Source organism: Mustela erminea, chromosome 2 (genome assembly GCF_009829155.1).
Source record: "Mustela erminea isolate mMusErm1 chromosome 2, mMusErm1.Pri, whole genome shotgun sequence".
Lineage (NCBI taxonomy): Eukaryota > Metazoa > Chordata > Mammalia > Carnivora > Mustelidae > Mustela > Mustela erminea.
The window spans coordinates 152,369,765-152,391,450 of record NC_045615.1 but is presented as its reverse complement, the minus strand read 5'-3'; the positions used below and the strand labels follow the sequence as shown (position 1 = coordinate 152,391,450).

Below are 21,686 nucleotides of genomic sequence, written 5' to 3'. Positions count from 1 at the left end.
GTTGTCAAACTTCTTCACATTTCATGTAGGGCTGCTTTTAATTGTAACCAAAAGATTTTATACCGTGTTTATTTATTTATTTACTGCTTTTTTTAAGGTTTTGCCAACGATTTTAGCACAAATTCTACAAAATCATTGCTTTATTCAACACCTAAAACAGGAGACATTTGTATTCAGTCACCAAGCAAAGAGGTAGGTCAAAAAGAAGAGCTGGTATAGCTTTAACAGTTTAATGATGAAACATTACACAATATACTTACATTTATTCTAGTTTTTTTTATGTCTTATTCTTAAAAGGGAATCCTATATTCCCATTCTTTTTATCATTTAGAGATGTTTTGTGACAATTTTGACTTGATGTTTCAAGTGTTTGAAATTGGAGGTCTGGGTGTAGAATTACTATATTGCTGCACAATCATTTTTCACCTCTCCTAAAATAATAATTGAATTAGGTTTTTAGGAAAGTGGGCAGCTGCTGAAGTTCCTAATCCAGGTTGGCAAATTTGGTTATATTCTGAAAACCAAAGTTAATCTATTACTATAAGGAGAATCAGTCTTTTAAAGATTATATCTTAAGAGGTTAGGTTGACCTAACTACAAAATAGCAAACTTTCAAATAGAATTTGTGAAGCTAATGAATAAAGACAAGTTATTCAAAAGTACAATACAAATTGGAGAGAAAAATTATGTAGTACTAGAAATAACATTGATTAGAAATTTGTATAAATACCTAATTATATAGGTATTTATGAACAATGAAGAGGTTAGGGTTGTGGACCCACCCTTGCAGCTGAAAATCCACTTACAATTTTGGCTTCCCAAACACTTTACTAATAGCCTGCTGTTGACTAGAAGCCTTACTGATAACATGAACAGTTGATTAACACATATTTTGTATATGTATTAAACAGTTGATTAACACGTAATTTTGTATATGTATTATATACTATATTCTTATAATTAAGTAAGTTAGAGGGTCGCCTTGATGGTGCAGTTAGTTAATCATCTGGCTCATGGTTTTGGCTTAGGTGATCTCAGGGTTATGAGATTGAGCCCCATGTCAGGCTCTGAACTCAGCACGGAGTCTGCTTGAGACTGTTCCTTTACCCTTTCCCACTCTCTCTAAAAAAAATTTAAAAAGCTAGAGAAAAGAGAGTGTTAAGAAAGTTATAAGGAAGAGAAAATACACTTACGGTACTGTATTTATTGCAAAAAATTGTGAATAAGTGGACCCTCACAGTTCAAACCCTTGTTCAGGGGTCAGGTATATATAGCTTTTTGGTTCCAAAGACTGAAAACAGATCCAGAATTAGAGAGCTTCTCTTTAATGTCGTAAATTATATAGTACTGGTGTTTGAAAGTTAAATCAACCTTAAGTTTTCTGAAATAAATTTGACTTGGTCATAAAGTATTAACCTTTTTAAATTAGTTTGCTAGTATTTGAAGCATTTGCATCTATGTTCATGAACAGTATTGTCTTTTCTTACTTTTTGCAAAATGTTTTTATAGGGCTTTGGTATCAAAGTTATGCTAGGGCTTTCATTCCTCGGTAGGAAGGGACAGATTGCAGTAGGCCAACATTTCTGCTGTAAAAGCTAAAAAGAATGAAATGCAAACAAATTCTAATTTTAGAGACATGGGGAGCTGTGGAAAGAACAAAGGCTGGATAAAATTCCGAAGAGAGAAGAATCTTTTTTTTTTTTTTTTTTTTAAAGATTTTATTTATTTGCCAGAGATAGAGAGAGAGAGTACACACAAGCAGGCAGAGAGGCAGGCAGAGGCAGCGAGAGAAGCAGGCTCCCCGCCGAGCAAGGAGCCCGATGTGGGACTCGATTCCAGGACCCTGGAATCATGACCTGAGCCGAAGGCAGCGGCTCAACCAACTGAGCCACCCAGGCGTCCCGAAGAGAGAAGAATCTTGAGATGAGTTGATGATTATTAATCTTTTTCTTTCCTTAGAGTGTTAGCTCATTTGGTGCAAAAGCTGAGGGCTTTAGGCCTACCCACACAGAGATAGTCTATGTGGGAAAGCGTAGTTTTTGTCAGCTGTGCTGAGATGGCATGACAGACTGGATTCCAGGGATGTTCCAAATGGGTAGGCACTTTTCCTTAAAGAACATTTGTAAGTTCTGGGGCTGGCACAGAATCCTGAGCCAGTTAGGTGGAGTGACATATATAGTCTTGCTATGCCAGGAAGGCAATTGCCAGATTTTGAAGCAGTCTGAGGCAAGAGGCTAAAAAGTTGAACAGAAACCTTCACAGAACAGAACTGATGTCTCCCAATATTTAAGGGCTAAGGTGACTCACCTGGCTCTCAGTTTCCCAGGAGACCTCATTCTGAAGAACAGGGTGGTCTAGGAATGGATTGAGTCTCATTAAAATTTCATCTTAGACTGACCCATCTTAATCCATGAGAGAGTGAGGATCTGTTCATTTCAGTCCAATCTGCCTAAAAAGAGATAAGATTTCTTTCTACTCTATAGAAAGATTTTGGGAACTCTACTAACTTATTTTGCTAATTAAGCTTTTTGTATTGAGATAATTATAAATTAACAAGCAGCTATAAGGAATTGAGTGCAAGCCTTTACCTGGTTTCCTCTATGGGTAACATCTTGTAAAACTGTACTTGCAGAATTACAACCAGGATATTGACATTAATACAGGCTTGAGGTTCGATTTCACAATTCTGATATTGTGACCTGAGCTGAAATCAAGAGTCAGACTCTCAATCGACTTAACCACCCAGGTGTCCCTGCTTTTAGTGATTAGAAATTTCATGATATTCCTTGATGTTAGATTCCTCTAACTCTTCTTTTTTTTTTTTAATTTAAAAAATTTAAAGAAAAAGATTTTATTTATTTATTTGACAGATCATAAGTAGGCAGAGAGGTAGGCAGAGAGAGGAGGAAGCAGGCTCCCTGCTGAGCAGAGAGCCTGATGTGGGGCTCCATCCCAGGACCATGAGATCATGACCTGAGCCGAAGGCAGAGGCTTAACACACTGAGCCACCCAGGCGCCCCTCCTCTAACTCCTCTCATTAAGATTTCTTTTTACAGTTTCTGTTTCTTGCAAATTCCTTGCCTTTTTGTACTAGAGCCTTTTGTCGTATGTCCAGTGAATCTTAGTGGTCTCTTCATATTTGAATGGAAAATTAAAATGGTGATTGAAAGTTCTATTCATGCAGTAAAATTTGTGCCTTGGTAGATTTTACTGTGCTATGATTTGTCTGGGCCATGTCACTGTGGATGTCCAGGTGTTACTATCTACAGGTTTTTTTTTAAAACTTGGCTTGGTACGTTTTTCTGACAAATGTATCCTGCTTGGGAGTCTGATTCTAACTACAAATGTTCTCAGCCACTTGGGGCAGAGGGAAGGTACAATTGGATGCTTCCACTTAATATCTCTGTTTCTACTGTATTACTTTTACTTTCGGCTATGTCTGAGTCTATAGTTTCTCTGATTCTGGAACTCAGGAGAGTAAACATCTAATATGACAGGGTTGGAAGAGGAGAGGCTCCGTGACTCTGACTGCTTCTTGTACCTACTTTTAGCAACTCTTCTGTTCCTCGACCTCACTTGGAACCCGTCTTTTAGAGGTGCCTTGCACATCTAATTACTGATCTTACTGGTTTCTCCATAAGTATTAATCTGTCTCCTTCTGTGCTTTCTCAGCATGTTTCTCCTCTATCTGGACTGATTAGTTGCTGCTGATCTGCTTTCCAATTTAAGAAAAGTTTGTTGACATCCCTTCTCTTTCTCCTCATACTTCTGGGTTTATACATTTTAAAAAATCCTAATGAGGTTTTAAGAGGAACAGAATATAGTGAAAACTTGCTTTTGTTTCTTTATATAATTGAGTTTCATAGTGTATTCACTGAACAACAGTGCAGTGGCTTCCTTATTTATATATTCCCCAACTGGTAGATTTGTTTCCATCTATTCATTATTACAGTCATGTACACTGATGTGCACCTTTGTCCATGCCTCTTTGCGCACCTGTTGTAAACTGTATTTCGGTAGGATATGCACATTTTAAATGAAATTGTTAAATATTGTCAATTTGTTCTGCAAGATGATTTTACCAGTTTTCTTTGTCACTTGCAATGTATGAATGAGATTTCCCTTTTCTAGATTTTTAAAATTTATGACTTGCTATATTTCAAATTTACAGAAGAAAAGATATTATGTAAGGTTATTAAAAATAATATAAATGAGCACTTATGTACTCATCCCTCAATGTAAGAAATATCCATTCTTCTGCAGCATCAGTGTATCCCGCTGTGTGGTTTATTGTTTTTAAATACTTTTTTTTCCAATTTAAAAACAAGTGTATTTAATCAGAATTACTAATTTTTAATTGCTCTAATGTTATATATCTTTTAGGCTGAATGCCAGAAATCTCATCTGAAGTCAGTTCCAGTTTCTTTAAGAAAGAAAGAAGCCTCTGTTCCAAGTAAAGTTGACAGCAGATCAGGTTGGTGGCATCCCCATGGATATTATTTACTTAGACATATTTAAAAGGAGGTGCTAAAAGTGTTGCATGTGTTGGCTTGGGTGACAAATTCATGGGTTAGCCTAGGCAAAGTGGGTAGTGTTTGTTTTTTTTTTCACATGAATAATAAACTTTATTTGAATATTTCTTTGTTTTAGTGGTAAGAACATTGATTATTAGGATACAGTAAGAGACATTAACTAAGAATTATTATAGGGCTATAGTTTTAAGAATTTTCAAATAGATTTGGCTTTTTTTTTTTTTAACAAATAATAAATATTATCTCACATAGTTTCTGTGGATCAGGAATTGAGAAGCAGCTTAGTAATTGGATGGTTTTGGTTTGCAGTCTTTCATGAGGTGGTGGTCAAGATGTTGGCCAGTGTTGCAGTCAGATGAGGGCTTGAGGGATTAAGGATATAGTTCCAAGATGACTCACATGGGGCTGGATGTGAGCAGGAAGCCTTAATTGCTTTTCATATGGCCCTCCATGGGCTTCTTCCCCCCACGCCAAGATTTTATTTATTTGACAAAGAGAGATCACAAGTAGGCAGAGAGGCAGGCAGAGAGAGAGGGAAGCAGGCTCCCCACTGAGCAAAGAGCCTGATGAGGGGGCTCGATCCCAGGACCCTGAGATAATGACCTGAGCCAAAGGCAGAGGCTTAACCCACTGAACCACCCAGGCACCCCTCTCCATGGGCTTCGTGAGCATTTTTTTTAAACTGAGGTATAAATGACTTGTAACATTACGTTAGCTTCAAGTATACAACATGATTTCAGTGTTTGTATACACATAGTTAGTGTTCTTTTCCTCTCTTTTTTTGTTCATTTCCTTTAATTAGTCATAAGTGCTGCTACTTTGAAAAGTTTATTTACATTTTTAAAATTTAATTTTTATTTTGTTATGTTAGTCACTATACAGTACATCATTAGCTTTTGATGTTGTGTTCCATTATTCATTGTTTGTGTAAAATACCCAGTGCTCCATGAAATATGTGCCCTCCTTAATAATACCCATCACTGGGCTAACCCATCCCCCTTCCCTCTCCCCTCTAAAACCTTCAGTTTGTTCCCCAGAGTCCCGTCTCTCATGTTTTGTCTCCCCCTCTGATTTCCTTCCTTTCATTTTTCCCTTCCTTCTCCTAATGTCTTCTGTGGTACTCCTTATGTTCCACAGATAAGTGAAACCATATGATAATTGACTTTCTCTGCTTGACTTATTTCACTCAGCATAATCTCCTCTAGTCCCATCCATGTTGATGCAAAAGTTGCTATTTGTCCTTTCTGATGCCTGAGTAATATTCCATTGTATATATGGACCACATCTTTAAACATTTATTTGTTGAAGGGCATCTCAGCTCTTTCTGTAGTTTAGCTACTGGGGACATTGCTCCTATGAACATTGGGGTGCATATGACCCTTCTTTTCCCTACATCTGTATCTTTGGGGTAAATTCCCAGTAGTGCAATTGCTGGGTCATAGGGTAGCTCTATTTTTAACTTTTTGAGGCATCTCCACACATTTTCCAAAGGGGCTCTACCAACTTGCATTCCTTTCAACAGTGTAGGAGGGTTCCACTTTCTCCACAGCCTCTCGTTTCTTGCCTTGTCAATTTTTGCTATTCTGACTGGTGTAAGGTAGTATCTCAGTGTGGTTTTTTTTTTTTTTTGAATTTTATTTATTTATTTATTTTGATTTTTTAATTTTTTAGAAACATATATTTTTATCCCCAGGGGTACAGGTCTGTGAATCGCCAAGTTTACACACTTCACAGCACTCACCAAGCACATACCCTCCCCAATGTCCATAACCCCACCCCCCTTCTCCCAAACCCCCTCCCCCCAGCAACCCTCAGTTTGTTTTGTGAGATTAAGAGTCACTTATGGTTTGTCTCCCTCCCAATCCCATCTTGTTTCATTGATTCTTCTCCTACCCACTTAAGCCCCCATGTTGCATCCCCACTTCCTCATATCAGGGAGATCATATGATAGTTGTCTTTCTCTGCTTGACTTATTTCGCTAAGCATGATACGCTCTAGTTCCATCCATGTTGTCGCAAATGGCAAGATTTCATTTCTTTTGATGGCTGCATAGTATTCCATTGTGTATATATACCACATCTTTTTGATCCATTCATCTGTTGATGGACATCTAGGTTCTTTCCATAGTTTGGCTATTGTGGACATTGCTGCTATAAACATTCGGGTGCATGTGCCCCTTTGGATCACCACGTTTGTATCTTTAGGGTAAATACCCAGTAGTGCAATTGCTGGGTCATAGGGCAGTTCTATTTTCAACATTTTGAGGAACCTCCATGCTGTTTTCCAGAGTGGTTGCACCAGCTTGCATTCCCAGCAACAGTGTAGGAGGGTTCTCCTTTCTCCGCATCCTCGCCAGCATCTGTCATTTCCTGACTTGTTGATTTTAGCCATTCTGACTGGTGTGAGGTGATATCTCATTGTGCTTTTGATTTGTATTTCCCTGATGCCGAGTGATATGGAGCACTTTTTCATGTGTCTGTTGGCCATCTGGATGTCTTCTTTGCAGAAATGTCTGTTCATGTCCTCTGCCCATTTCTTGATTGGATTATTTGTTCTTTGGGTGTTGAGTTTGCTAAGTTCTTTATAGATTTTGGACACTAGTCCTTTATCTGATATGTCGTTTGCAAATATCTTCTCCCATTCTGTCAGTTGTCTTTTGATTTTGTTAACTGTTTCCTTTGCTGTGCAAAAGCTTTTCATCTTGATGAAACCCCAATAGTTCATTTTTGCCCTTGCTTCCCTTGCCTTTGGCGATGTTCCTAGGAAGATGTTGCTGCGGCTGAGGTCGAAGAGGTTGCTGCCTGTGTTCTCCTCAAGGATTTTGATGGATTCCTTTCGCACATTGAGGTCCTTCATCCATTTTGAGTCTATTTTCGTGTGTGGTGTAAAGAAATGGTCCAATTTCATTTTTCTGCATGTGGCTGTCCAATTTTCCCAACACCATTTATTGAAGAGGCTGTCTTTTTTCCATTGGACATTCTTTCCTGCTTTGTCGAAGATTAGTTGACCATAGAGTTGAGGGTCTATTTCTGGGCTCTCTATTCTGTTCCATTGATCTATGTGTCTGTTTTTGTGCCAGTACCATGCTGTCTTGATGATGACAGCTTTGTAATAGAGCTTGAAGTCCGGAATTGTGATGCCACCAACTTTGGCTTTCTTTTTCAATATCCCTTTGGCTATTTGAGGTCTTTTCTGGTTCCAAATAAATTTTAGGATGATTTGCTCCATTTCTTGGAAAAAAATGGATGGTACTTTGATAGGAATTGCATTAAATGTGTAGATTGCTTTTAGGTAGCATAGACATTTTCACAATATTTATTCTTCCAATCCAGGAGCATGGAACATTTTTCCATTTCTTTGTGTCTTCCTCAATTTCTTTCATGAGTACTTTATAGTTTTCTGAGTATAGATTCTGTCCCTCTTTGGTTAGATTTATTCCTAGGTATCTTATGGTTTTGGGTGCAATTGTAAATGGGATTGACTCCTTAATTTCTCTTTCTTCTGTCTAGTTGGTGTAGAGAAATGCAACTGATTTCTGTGCATTGATTTTATATCCTGACACTTTACTGAATTCCTGTACAAGTTTTGGAGTGCCCTTCGCAGATGATATGATACTATATGTGGAAAACCCAAAAGTCTCAGTGTGGTTTTGATTTGAATCTCCCTGATGGCTAATGATGATGAATGTTTTTTCATGTGTCTGTTAGCCATTTGTATGTCTTCTCTGGAGAACTTACTGTTTATGTCTTCTGCCCATTTTTTGACTTGATTATTTGTATTTTAGGTGTTGAGTTTGAGAAGTTCTTTATAGATCTTGGATATTAGCCCTTTGTCTATAGTGTCATTTGCAAATATTTTCTCCCATTCCGTGGGTTTCCTCTTAGTTTTGTTGACAGTTTCCTTTGCTCTGCAGAAGCTTTTTATCTTGATGAAGTCCCAAAAGTTCATTTTCGCTTTTGTTTCCCTTGCCTTTGGAGATGTGTCTTAACAGAAGTTGCTATGGCCAAATGTTGAAGAGGTTACTGCCTGTGTTCTTCTCTAGGATTTGATGGATTCGTGTCTCATCTTGAGGTCTTTGATCCATTTTGAGTTTATCTTTGTGTATGGTATAGGAAAAGGTCGAGTTTCATTCTTCGTATATAGCTATCCCATTTTCCCATCACCATTTATTGAAGAGACTTTTTTGCCTTGGATATTTTTTCCTGCCTTTTCAAAGAGTAGTTGACCATAGAGTTGAGGGTTCATGTCTGGAGTCTGTATTTTGTTCCATTGGTCTGTGAGTTTGTTTTTGTGCCAGTACCGTACTGTCTTGATGATTACAGCTTTGTAATACAGCTTGAAGTCAGGCAACATGATTCCTCCAGCTTTGTTTTTCTTTTCAACATTTCCTTGGCTATTTGGAGTGTTTTCTGGTTCCATACAAATTTTAGGATTTTGCTTCCAGCACTTTGAAAAATGCCATTGGTATTTTGATCAGGATGGGGTTGAAAGTATAGATTGCTCTGGGCAGCATAGACATTTTAACAATGTTCATTCTTCCAATCCATGAGCATGGAATGTTTTTTCCGTTTTTTTGTTTTTATGCCTTCTTTGATTTCTTTCATGAATGTTCTGTAGTTCCTAAAGTATAGGTCCTTTACTTCTTTTTTTTTTTTTTTGTTAAGATTTTATTTATTTATTTGTTTGACAGAGAGAGATCTCCAGTAGAGAGAGAGGCAGGCAGAGAGAGGGAAGCAGGCTCCCTGCTGAGCAGAGAGCCCGATGCGGGACTCGATCCCAGGACCCCGAGATCATGACCTGAGCCGAAGGCAGCGGCTTAACCCACTGAGCCACCCAGGCGCCCCTAGATCCTTTACTTCTTTGGTTAGGTTTATTCCAAGGTATCTTACGGTTTTTGGTGCTATAATAAATAGAATCAATTCTCTAATTTCTCTTTTTACAGTTACATTGTTAGTGTATAAGAAAGTAACTGATGATTTCTGTGCATTGGTTTTTTTATGCTGCTACATTACAGAATTGCTCTGTTCTAGTAATTTGGGAGTGGAGTCTTTCAGGTTTTCCACGTAAAGTATGTCATCTGTGAAGAGAGAGAGTTCTACTTCTTTTGCATTTGAATACCTTTTATTTATTTTTGTTGTCTGACTAGTTGTTAGGACTTCTAGTGCTATGTTGAACAGTAGTGACGAGAATGGGAATCCTTGTCATGTTCCTGATCTTAAGGGAAAGGCTCTCAACATTTCCCCATTGAGAATGATATTTGCTGTGGGTTTTTCATAGATGTATTTTATAAAATTGAGGAATGTTCCCTTTTTCCCTATACTGTGAAGAGTTTTAATCAGGAAAGGATGCTGTATTTTGCAAATGCTTTTTCTGCATAAGTTGAGAGGACCATGTGGTTCTTTTCTCTTATTTATGTATTCTCTCACATTGATTGATTCACAATGTTCAGCCACCCTTGCATCCCAGGGGTAAATCCTTCCTGGTTGTGTGGTGGATAATCATTTTAATGTACAGTTGGATCCTATTAGTTAGGATCTTGCTGATTATTTTGGCATCCATATTCATGAGGGATATTGGTCTGAAATTCTCTATTTTGATGGGGTCTTTGCCTGGTTTTGGGATCAAGGTAATGCTGGCCTCATAGAAAGAGTCTGGACAGGAGAACAGGTATTATTTCTTCTTTGAATGTTTGGTAGAATTCCTCAGGGAATCCGTGAGGTCATGGACTCTTGTTCTTTGGGAGGGTTTTGATCACTGCTTTAATCCCGTTACTGGTTATTGGTCTGTTCGGGTTGTCAATTTCTGTTTCAGTCTTGGTAGTTTATAGGTTTCTAGGAATGCATCCATTTCAGGTTGCTTAATTTATTGGCATATAGCTGTTGATAATAATTTCTGATAATTGTTTCTATTTCCTTCGTGTTAGTTGTGATCACTCCCCTTTCATTCATAATTTTATTAATTTGACTCCTTTTCTCTTTTCTTTTAGATTAAGTGTGGCCAGTGGTTTTATTGATCTCATTAATTCTTTCAAAGAACCAGCTTCTAGTTTCTGTGTTTTACTGTATTTCTGGCTTCTAATTCATTGGTCTCTGCTCTAATCTTAATTATTTCCCTTCTTGTGTGTAGGTAGGCTTAATTTGTTGTTGATTCTCCTGTTCTTTAAGGTGTAAAGAGAGTTCATGTATTTAGGATTTTCTTGTTTTTTTTTTGAGTGAGTCTTGGATGGCTATATATTTCCCCCTTTGGACTGCCTCTGCCATATTCCATAGGTTTTGGACCAATGTGTTTTTGTTCTCCTTGGTTTCCATGAATTGTTTAAGTTCTTCTTTGATTTCCTGATTGACGCAAACATTTCAAGCAGGATGGTCTTTAGCTTCCAAGTGTTTGAATTTTTTCCAAACTTTTTCTTGTGATTGAGTTCCAGTCTCAAAGCACTGTGGTCTGAGAATATGCAAGGAATAAATTCAGTCTCTCAGTCTTTTGGTATGGGTTGATACCTGATTTGTGACTCAGAATGTGGTCTGTTCTGGAGAAAGTTGCCTGTGTGCTCAAGAAGAGTGAGTATTCTGTTGTTTTAGGGTGGAAGGTTCTGTATATGTCTGTGAGGGCCATTTGGCCCGGTGTGTCAACAAAGCACTTCTTTGTTGATTTTCTGCTTAGGTGATCTGTCTGTTGCTGAGAAATGGACTGTTGAGTGCTCCTATAATTAACATATTAACATATTATTATCAATATGTCTCTATTTTGGTTAACAGTTGGCTACTCCCATGTTGGGGGCATAGATATTTACAATTGTTAGATCTTTTTGCTGGATATACCATTTAAGAATGATATAGTGTCTTTCTGTATCTCTAACCACGGTCTTTAGCTTAAAATCTAATTTGTCTGATATGAGAGTTGCCACCCCAGCTTTATTTTGAAGCCCGCTGGCATGAAAGATGCTTCTGTATCCCTTCACTTTCAGTCTGCATGTATCTTTAAGTTCAAAATGAGTCTTCTGTAGACAGCATATGGATGGGTCCTGTCTTTTTATCCAGTGTGCGACCCTGTACCATTTTATGGGAGCATTTACGTCATTCACGTTGAGAGTGATTATTGAAAGATACGATTTTATTGTCATTGTTAAGCCAGTGAAGTCCTTGTTTCTTTCTTTCTTTCTTTTTTTTTTTTTTTAAAGATTTTATTTATTTATTTGACAGGCAGAGATTACAAGTAGGCAGAGAGGCAGGTAGAGAGAGAGAGGAGGAAGCAGGCTCCCCACTGAGCATAGAGCCCGATGTGGGGCTCGATCCCAGGACCCTGGGATCATGACCTGAGCCGAAGGCAGAGGCTTTAACCCACTGAGCCACCCAGGTGCCCCGAAGTCCTTGTTTCTATAGCTTGTCTCTGTAAATTTCTGTATCATTCTTGGGGTCTTATTCCTTTCATATGAACCCCCCCCTTAACTTAATAGTCCTCGAAAATCACCCCCCCTTAATATTTCTTACAGCTCTAGCTTAGTGGTCACATATTCTTTCAGTTTCTGCCAATCTTGGAAGCGCTTATCTCCATCCATTCTAAATGACAGCCTTGCTGGATAAAGTATTCTTGGCTGCATGTTCTTCTCATTTAGTATCCTGAGTATGTCTTGCCAGCCCTTTCTGGGTTGCCAGGTCTCCATGGACAGGTCTGACGTTATTCTGATGTTCCTCCCTCTGTACGTAAGGAATCTCTCCCCTAACTCCCCTTAAGATGGCCTTGAGATTCCTTGACACTGGAATGTTTCATGGCTTTATTTATTTCTCTAATTCTGTTTTCATGGATTTTAAGCTGTTTGTTCCAGGCCTCCTCCTGTTCCTTCTTTTCTGTCAGTTTGTCTTCTAGATCATTAATTTGTTCTTCTGCCTGGTTTACCCTGACTGTTAGAGTATCTAGATTAGATTGGATCTCATTGATAGCATTTTTAAGTTCTGCCAAATCAGCTCTCATTTCTGCCCTTAGAGAATCTGTGTTGCAATTAGTGGTTTTCTCCATTGTAGTTATTGTCTGCATAACTGTTACCCTGAAGTCTATTTCCGACATCTTGCTCATATCCATATCAGTTAGTTCTGTGGCAGAGGTCATAGTCCCTCAATTTTTCCTGTGTTGGGGGTTTCTTCTCTTAGTCATTCTTTTGAGGCGTGGTTGAGGGAATGTACAGAGTCCAGACTATTGACCACAACCAAAGCAAGATGCACCTGTTTTATAGGGACCTTAGGGTTGTTAGCCTCTTGTTCTTCTAGCCTGTCTCCTGAGGGAGGGGCCTGCCACACTGTTACTCAGGCAACCGTGTTTGGGCAGAGTTGCCCTGCCTCCAGTGGGCAGGGGGGGATGCTCAGTGAAGACTAGGTTTTGGGGGCTTTTGTTTGCTGGGCGCTTTCACTAGCGGCTTTCTGTGTCTCTTCCAAGAATCAGAGCAGAAGTGACTGTATCCAGTCTTTTGACTCAGACCAGAGAGATCGCAGTCTCTTCTCTAGAGAGCCCTCCAGGTCACACTGACTGTTTTTATCTGTGCTGCTAAAAACCAGAGCGTTCTGGGTTGTATGCCCCACAGCAGTATTACCAGTCTTTACTTCCAGGTTCAGGCATGTCTCTGCCCTTTGTGCTTCTGAAACTGCCAGCTGCCCGCAGTTTGCACTTGCCCCCCTGCAGCTCCAGGTTTCAGTCTGGGGGCTGCCCCAAAACCCTCTCCCTGCAGTTTGCTACCAGTCTATGAGTCTCTGCCTGGTCCCCCGTGCAGGAGGCTTTTGTGCTCAGCAGCTCAGGATCCCAGAGGCTCCCTCCACCTTCTATTTATCTTCTGGTATCTGCCCACAGAATCACGGCTCCCTGCTTCATACCTCAAAACCAACCGCTGGACATACTCTGTAGAGATCTGGATATATCTTCTTACATTTTTGGGCTGATTTCGTGGGTGTTCAAATGATCCCTTGTCTTCTACAGATTTTGTTTATGGTATCTTTAACCATCTGATGAGTAAGATTTTTTATTTTAATTGTCAGATGTGTGACTTTTACATTTTTCACCTTGTTTTGGTTAAAAAGTCTGTCTTATTCTAATGGTAAATGTAGAATCTTAGCTTTTCATCTTTTTTAAAGAAGTTTTTATTTAACTTCCGGTTTGTTAACATACCATCTAATACTAGTTTCAGGTGTAGAATGTAGTGACTCAGCACTTCCATAGAACACGTGGTGCTCCTCACAGGTGCCCTCCTTAGTCCCCATCACCTGTTTCCCCCATCCTCCCACCCACTTCCACTCTGGTCACCATCAGTTTGTTCACTGTAGTTAAGAGTCTGTTTCTTGGGGTGCCTGGGTGGCTCAGTTGGTTAAGTGACTGCCTTCGGCTCAGGTCATGATCTCAGGGTCCTGGGATTGAGCCCCATATTGGGCTCTTTGATCAGTGGGGAGCCTGCTTCTCCCCTGCCTTTCACTCCCCCTGCTTGTGTTTGCTCTTGTGTTTCCACTTTTTGTCTATTATGAATAATGCTGCTGTGAATGGGAGTGTACAGATATCTCTTGCGGTCTCTGCTTTCAATTCTTTTGGATACATACCCCAAAAAGAAATTATTGGATTGCATGGCAATTGTATATTTAATTTTTTGAGGCACCACTAGGCTGTTCCTTGTAGTGGCTGTGTAATTTTACATTCCTACCAACATTGCATAAGGGTTCCAGTTGTTCCTCATCTTCACCAATACTTGTTACTTTCTGTGCATGTGTGTGTTTTGTGATAATAGCCATCCTAATGGGTGTGAAGTAGTAATCTCATTGTGGCTTGATTGTTCATCATTGTCATTAGGAAATTTTAAATTAAAATAATAATTAGATACCACTGCACACTGAAAAGAATGGGCTAAAATCCAAAAAACTGATTTTCCTTTGTAACTTGTTTCTTTGAGAATTTGTCTTTTCATTTGTTTCTCCTCTTTTCATTTGTTTCAGGAGAAACAAATGAAAGTCAGTTCATAATTGTTAAAATATTTTTTATGATGTATACTTTAAAATTCTTATTAAATAATTTCAACTTTTGATTCATCTTGTCTATTTGTGTCCATTGATCATATTGTTCTTATTCAGGTTGTATATTTCTGGTTTTTGGTATAAGCAGTCATTTTTATTGTATTCTTGACATTTTGGTAATTATTTTTGGAAACTCTTGATTGTATTTAATTGTATTTGTATTTAAATTGTTTATTATAACATATAGTTTCCTCGTCTTGGTTTAATGTATAGGTTCTTGCTCACTTTTATGGATTTTATTTACAGTGACAGTTAAGTGTTAGAGTCCTAGCAGTGGTATTTTGTTCTGTTTTGTTTCCTAATGCTGCTGAGATTCCTCCTTAGTTCTTGCTGGTGCTGTGTCAGATGAATGGAAGGTGCTTCCTGAGTACCCCATGTCCTCATTCATTCAAATGAGGGTTGGGGTCAGAAGCTGTTGGGATTGGATCTTCTTAAATCACTGGGTAGAGGACAGGAGGATGGGGGTGTAGTGTTCTTTTATGTTCTTCCTGCTTTAGATTAGACTGCTCACTGGTACCCTCATTGTTGTCAGTACTAACCGTGTTTCACAGTGTCACCTGTGAGGCAGTGGCTGGGGACCTCAGAGGCTTCACTACTTTGCAGCTGTTTGTGGATCATATGGTCTGCTGTCCTTGATTGTTGAAGTGGGGACAGTGTTGGTCGAGGGACAAGGTTACTCTAGGACTTTGCTCCTCCGCTACTACTATAACTTAGAACTTATGGAGTGGGTCCTGGCATGGTCGAAGGCTTTGCTCCTCTTACAGCGCCACTGCAGAATCGAGTATTTAGTGGCTCAGCTTGTGGAATGGGAGTTGGGGTTCCCCATTATGTCTCTGTTGTGTTTCCCTTCTCCAGGTCTTTTGGATGGAGAATGCAGGGTTTTTTATCCCCCTGTTTGTGGTTCAGGGTTGCACACCTCTCTAGAACCCAGTCTAGGGATTCGTGGGAGATAAAGGGAAGGTACTGTCTTTTGTTGCTCAAGACTTGAGGTTCCTAGCAAATATGCCTCTTTCCTTCTAGCTTGTAGAGTTCTCTTATTGTTATTCGATGGATATGTACTATTAGCTTACTTGATTTGGAGGGAAAAACAGAAAACTGAGTATACTCTCTTGTTCTGTAACCTTCACAAGCTCCTTTTTGATTGTATTTAAAATTTTTAATCTTTGCTTTTTTAAAAATTTTTTATTATTTGAGAGAGGTTGAGTGCATGGAGCTTGGGGGAAAGGGACAGAGGGAGAAAGAAGCCCATGCTGACTCTGTGCTGTGTGTGGAGTCCAACGTGGGGCTCAATCTCACCGCCCTGAACTCATGACCTGAGCTGCAATCAAGAGTTGGATGCTTAACTGATACTGAGCCACCCAGGTGCTCCTAATCTTTGCTTTTTCAGAGTATCAATCAATATAAATACTCCCCAACAGTTCTACTTTTTCTTTGATATTTGAGGGTATAAGCCTAAGAGAATATGTATATTATTTATTTATTTTTATATATGTGTGTGTGTGTGTGTATATATATATATATATATAAATGTACATGTGTATATGTGTATGTATATAAACTTTTATGTATAAAGAATATTTTTATATGTATATCTTTACATATATACACATATACAAATCTTTTATATATCTCTATACATATCTGTTATGTCTCTGTATATGTATGTATGTGTATAAATATGTGGTCATCTGGCTGCCTTAGATCTAAAGATCTAGTCTTTAGATTAGATTTTAAAGATTGAATCTCATGATTTCTCTAAAATTACTTCTTTATTTTAGCTGTATATAGATTTATTCAAATCTTGGGTAAATTGACTATCCATAGAATTGTGAGTTTTCTGTTTGGAATTTTTTTTATTTCAAAACTTCAGAGCATGGAAAAAATACATCTTTATATTCATTAATTCATGAATTAGAACTTTTAAAGGCCTTATATAATTTATTTATTTATTTTTAAGATTTTTATTTATTTATTTGACAGAGAGATAGAGAGCACAATTAAGCAGAGCAGCAGACAAAGGGAAAGAGAAAAGCGGGCTCTCTGCTAAGCAGGGTGCCCGATTTGGGGCTTAATCCCAGGATCCTGGAAAATGACCTGAGCCTAATAAGGCAGCCGCTTAACCAGCTGAACCACCCAGGCGCCCCTTATTTATTTTTAAAAAATATTTTATTTATTTGACAGAGAGATACAGTGAGAGAGGGAACACAAGCAGGGGGAGTGGGAGAGGGAGAAGCAGGCTTCCCGCTGAGCAGGGAGCCCAGTGGTGGGGCCCGATCGCAGGACCCTGGAATCACCGCCTGAGCTGAAGGCAGCTGCTCAACAACTGAGCCACCCAGGCGCCCTGCCTTTATGTATTTTAGTCATAGATCTTTGATTATAAACTAAATGAACTGTGAGTCTTCTGAAAACTATTTCTAGTTATTGCTGCTGAATTTTAAAAAGCACATTTGATTCTAATAGTATTATTTTAAAAGTTTCTAATGTCTTCATATAATTTTCTTCCAGGTCAGGACCATGAAGTTCATCAGCAAATTTTGACAGCTGGTATTGGTTCTAAAAGTACACCTGACTCGAGAAAAATGTCGAGTAAAAAATTAAAAGATTGTCACAGTGAGGCTGATAAGGAATTACACTTACCAGTTGGTTCACCTTTTGTTCTTTTGGATGCAGAAGCTTCTGTATCACAAAATGTGATTTCATCCATTGCCCAAAAAAAAAATTCAGTAAATACATTGTCTTCAAGTATGGAGATTTCTCTTAAAACCAGGAAAAGGTGAATTTTTATTTACTGAAATAATATCAGTCTGCTTAAAAATTTTAAAGTTATTTATTAATTAATTTTTAAATTTATTTTTAATGTATTTTATAGTAAGTATTGAGGAATATTAACATGAGAAGAGCATAACATGGTTCAGTTTATATTCAGTTTATATAATAAGGAAGGCTTAAAGTATACTTCAGAGAAGTTTGTGGGTAAACGTTTCTGTAGTTTATGGAAAAAAGTGTTTTCTTCTGATAATATGTTTTCTGTATCTTCCTAAGAGTGTTTTCTCTATGTCATTTGTAATTACAGTGGTAGGTATATATTGGCTCATTTCTAGGGTAGCAAAGGATAAGTATTTTGAAGATAAGTTGTGGTGAATCATTGTCTATTTCTTGGGGCTCATTTTGGCCTTTAAGAAGCATAGATCATTCAAAGTCTTTTGCTACTGGGGACTTCTGCAGTGAGTGTAATTAATGTCTGTCTAGTGTCTTGTGTAATTCTTGGAGCCAAGGAGTTAAATACATTCTAAGATTTTGCTATTCAAAATGTGGTATGCAGTTCAGGATCAAGAGCAATGCATTATCTGGCAGCTTGTTAGAAATATAGAATCTTAAACCCTATTCTAGACCTACTAACTCAGAATCTACATTTTAATAAGATTATTCAGATGATTGAAAATCTTACTAAATGTTTGAGAACGAGTCCTTTAAGCTACAGAGTTTCTTGGTCTTTTCTCTTTTTTCTCACTGACAAATAAGAAATGTAATTTTCCTGAGCAATTGCCTTGTGTATTTTAAAAGATTACAAATCAGAATTTTTAGACATTAAATAAAGGGCTAGTGAAAAATTTTGTATTTAGTCTGTATTGTTACTGAGGGGAGTTCAGGAGAACTCCAAACTCAGCAAACTGTGAGAGTGTTTATTCAGCTTGCCTTCCTTTCAACTTTTTAGGTTAAACTTTGAAGATAAAAATGCTTTGAAGGAAGTAGAAATAGCAAATAAAATATCAGAAATAGAGGATAAAGGATCAGAAGAACCACAAGAGAGGAAATCGTCAAGAGCATCTCAGAAAAGAGTACCAGATTTAGAAGATGAAATTCATCCACAAACTAAAAAGAGTTTTTCAACATTGTTTTTAGAAACTGTAAAAAGAAAAAGTGAATCCAGGTAAGTTATTAAGAAACTATCCTTTGAGGCATTTTTTTCTTAATATTCTGTAAACAATATCAAGGATTCTTAATGCTTTTAACTAAAAGTTAATCTTATTTGGTGCAAATTTTAACTGAAATTATGCCTAACCCCAAGGAGAGTGTAGTTTCTTACCAGCAAATCACCCCCAAAGCCATCATTAGGTACTTACGAAATTAAATGTGAAAGACAGTAAGTTTATTCATAATTCATTGCTTTCATTGCTTATTCAGTGCTTTTGCTCCTTAGCACTTTCTAGTCTGTATGCTCTCAAAGAATGAAGGCAGTATTCAGAGACAGAATTACGTTGTGGTGTATTTCACTGTTAAGAGCTTTAATCTTCTTTCCTTTTCTTCTTCTTGAGTTAATAAAAGTGTGATCCTAGAAGAAATTTTAATCTGTTCTTGCCTACTAAAAAACCTTCAGAGGTTCTTTAGTGTCCACACTGTGATTCTTAACTATAGCTGCACATTGCAGTTAACTAGAATTAATGGCAGTTAGAGATGGGAACCCCTGACCTAGAGAAACTTCAGATTTTTTTGGCTGGTATTTATGGCCTTCATTCTCCCTAGTTAACTCTTTCTGCCAACTTGCTCGTACACATTTCCATTTGTCCCCGTTTTGGCATACCATTTTCCCTTGTCATATGCCAATCTCCCTTTTCCTTTCTGGTGACATCGGCTTCTTGGTTCGTGGATGGCTATCTTCTTGCCATAACCTCACATGGCAGAGGTGGTAAGGGGGTTTTCTGCGGCTTCTTTGATGAGGGTATTAATTCTATTCATGAGTGTTCCACACTCATGCCTTAATCACCTCGTAAAGGCCCCACCCCCAAATACTATCCCATTGGGGATTCGGTTTCAGCTTATGAATTTTGGAAGTATACAGATGTTTAGTCTGAAGCAAGTGTCAACATTGTTTCCTAAGGATATCATCAGTTAGAATAATCTTGATGTTATGGAAGTCCCTTGAAGTAAAATAGAGGAGCAGAGTTAGAGAATTCTTTTATTTATTTATTTATTATTTATTTGACAGAGAGAGAGAGAGAGCGCGCACGCTCATGCAAGCACAAACGGGGAGTGGCAGGGAAAGGGAGTAAGGGGCTTTCCGATGTGGGGCTCCCAGGACCCTGGGATCATGCATGACCTGAGCGGAAGGCAGATGCCTAACTGACTGAACCACCTGGGCACCCTTAGAGAATTCTTATTGGCTGGTTTAGGAAGGCTTAATTTTTAAATTCTTAGCATTACTTTCTTATGTATAAAAGTAACAGATAACTGTGAGTTATATACAGTAAAGCAAATTAAATCTATTTTTAACAGGTGTGCTTCATTCTTTAAAATATACATAGGGGAGAGAGGGAGCTGAGGGAAATTGGAAGGGGAGATGAGCCATGAGAGACTATGGACTCTGAAAAACAATCTGAGGGTTTTGAAGGGGTGGGGAGGGTTGGGGGAGTCAGGTGGTGGGTATTATGGAGGGCACATATTGCATGGAGCACTGGGTGTGGTCCATAAACAATGAATTCTGTTATGCTGAAAAGAAATTTAAAAATAAATATATATATACACATAGGGGCGCCCAGGTGGCTCAATCATAAGTGACTGCTTTCAGCTCAGGTCGTGATCCTAGCATCCTGGGATCAAGCCCTGCATCGGGCTCCCTGCTTGGCAGGAAGCCTGCTTCTCCCTCTCCAGCTTCCTCATGTTTGTGTTCCCTCTCTCGCTATCTCTCTGTTGAATAAATAAAATCTTAAAAAATAAAAAAATAAAAGATACATAGATTTTATTTCCTGTATAGATTATGGTCTTCACAAAGCAAAGGTAAAAACTTAATTTTTTGAGCTATTTATTTTAACATCCTGTTTTAGTCCTGTTGTTAGGCATATAGCAACTGCTCCCCTTCACTCATCTCCTTCAAATGACGTGAATTTGTTAGAGGATGAATTTATAATCGAGGAATCCGAAAGAAGTTTTGCCAGTCAGTCTTGGATTACTATACCGAGAAAGGCTGGGCCTCTGAAACAATGCACAGTAAACCCTGCAGAGAACTCTGCACTCCTTCAAAGTAAGAAGTCAAGAGAAAAACATCACCGTGTATCACCTGCAAATATGACAAGTGACAGACATTGTGACACAGCTTACCCAGTAGAGAAATCTCAGCCTTCTAAACAAAAAAGACTGGGTAAGGGGTGTGCTTTGGCAAATGAACTGGAAAATCACTGTGGATCTACAAAATATGAAATGTATAATGAGAATGCAGAAAAATCATCTGGAAAGAAAAAGACTGTAAAACAAAAACAGAGAAGAAAATATAAGGACAATGTACTTGAAGAACAGGTTGATGTGGCTCAGTCTAAAGAAAAAAATACAAATATGTCACATATCACCCAAGGTAAGTTACAGAGATATTCAGACCGAAATATGGAAGAGTGTGAAGAGATGATAAATACTGATATTTCCAAAAAAACAGATGCTGCCTGTGGGTAAGTTTTTTACATTAAGTATACCTGTGAACATTATCCTACCACTTCATGTTCTTTTAATATTTCTATTTAGCTTTGGGAAGTAGGCAAAGTAAACCTATATCTATAAGCTCTTTTCTAGTATCTCTGTTTTACATGTAATTTAATTCTGAGTCACTTGACTTTTGTGTAGCTTCTAAGATGGCAGCATATATAAAGGAAAAAGTGAAGGGAAAAGGCTTATAAAGCAGATGGTTACCAGAATATGAATAAGACAACATCATATATTCTTTGAGTTTTATTAAAATATAAACAGGGAGAAGAAAACCCTAAGATAGTATGGAGCTATTTCTTCTAGAATAAAACTTCATATTCTTCTTTTCTATCATTTACTTATTTATCTAACATTCAGTAAATTGCCATACACTGTATTGGGCACTGAAATTACAAAGAGAACTAAAAAAGTTATCACCATTAAAAAAAAAAAAATCAATGTAGGGGCGTCTGGGTGGCTCAGGGGGTTAAGCCACTGCCTTCAGCTCTGGTTATGATCTCAGGGTCCTGGGATCGAGTGCCGCATCGGGCTCTCTGCTCAGCAGGAAACCTGCTTCCCTCTCTCTCTCTCTCTGCCTGCCTCTCTGTCTACTTGTGATCTCTGCCTGTCAAATAAATAGATAAAATCTTAAAAAAAAAAAATC

General features: G+C 38.2%; 1 protein-coding gene across 2 annotated transcripts in view; it reads left to right on the top strand.

The window, feature by feature from the left end:
- The window catches only part of CENPC (centromere protein C), a 99,419-nt gene that overhangs the window by 24,112 nt on the left and 53,621 nt on the right, over positions 1-21,686 (top strand). For both annotated transcript variants that reach the window (XM_032334454.1, XM_032334455.1), the window contains exons 4-8: positions 98-192; positions 4,384-4,474; positions 17,078-17,345; positions 18,288-18,503; positions 20,395-20,918. In XM_032334454.1, coding sequence (XP_032190345.1) covers positions 98-192; positions 4,384-4,474; positions 17,078-17,345; positions 18,288-18,503; positions 20,395-20,918 — 1,194 coding nt within the window. The remainder of the gene's footprint in view (positions 1-97; positions 193-4,383; positions 4,475-17,077; positions 17,346-18,287; positions 18,504-20,394; positions 20,919-21,686) is intronic.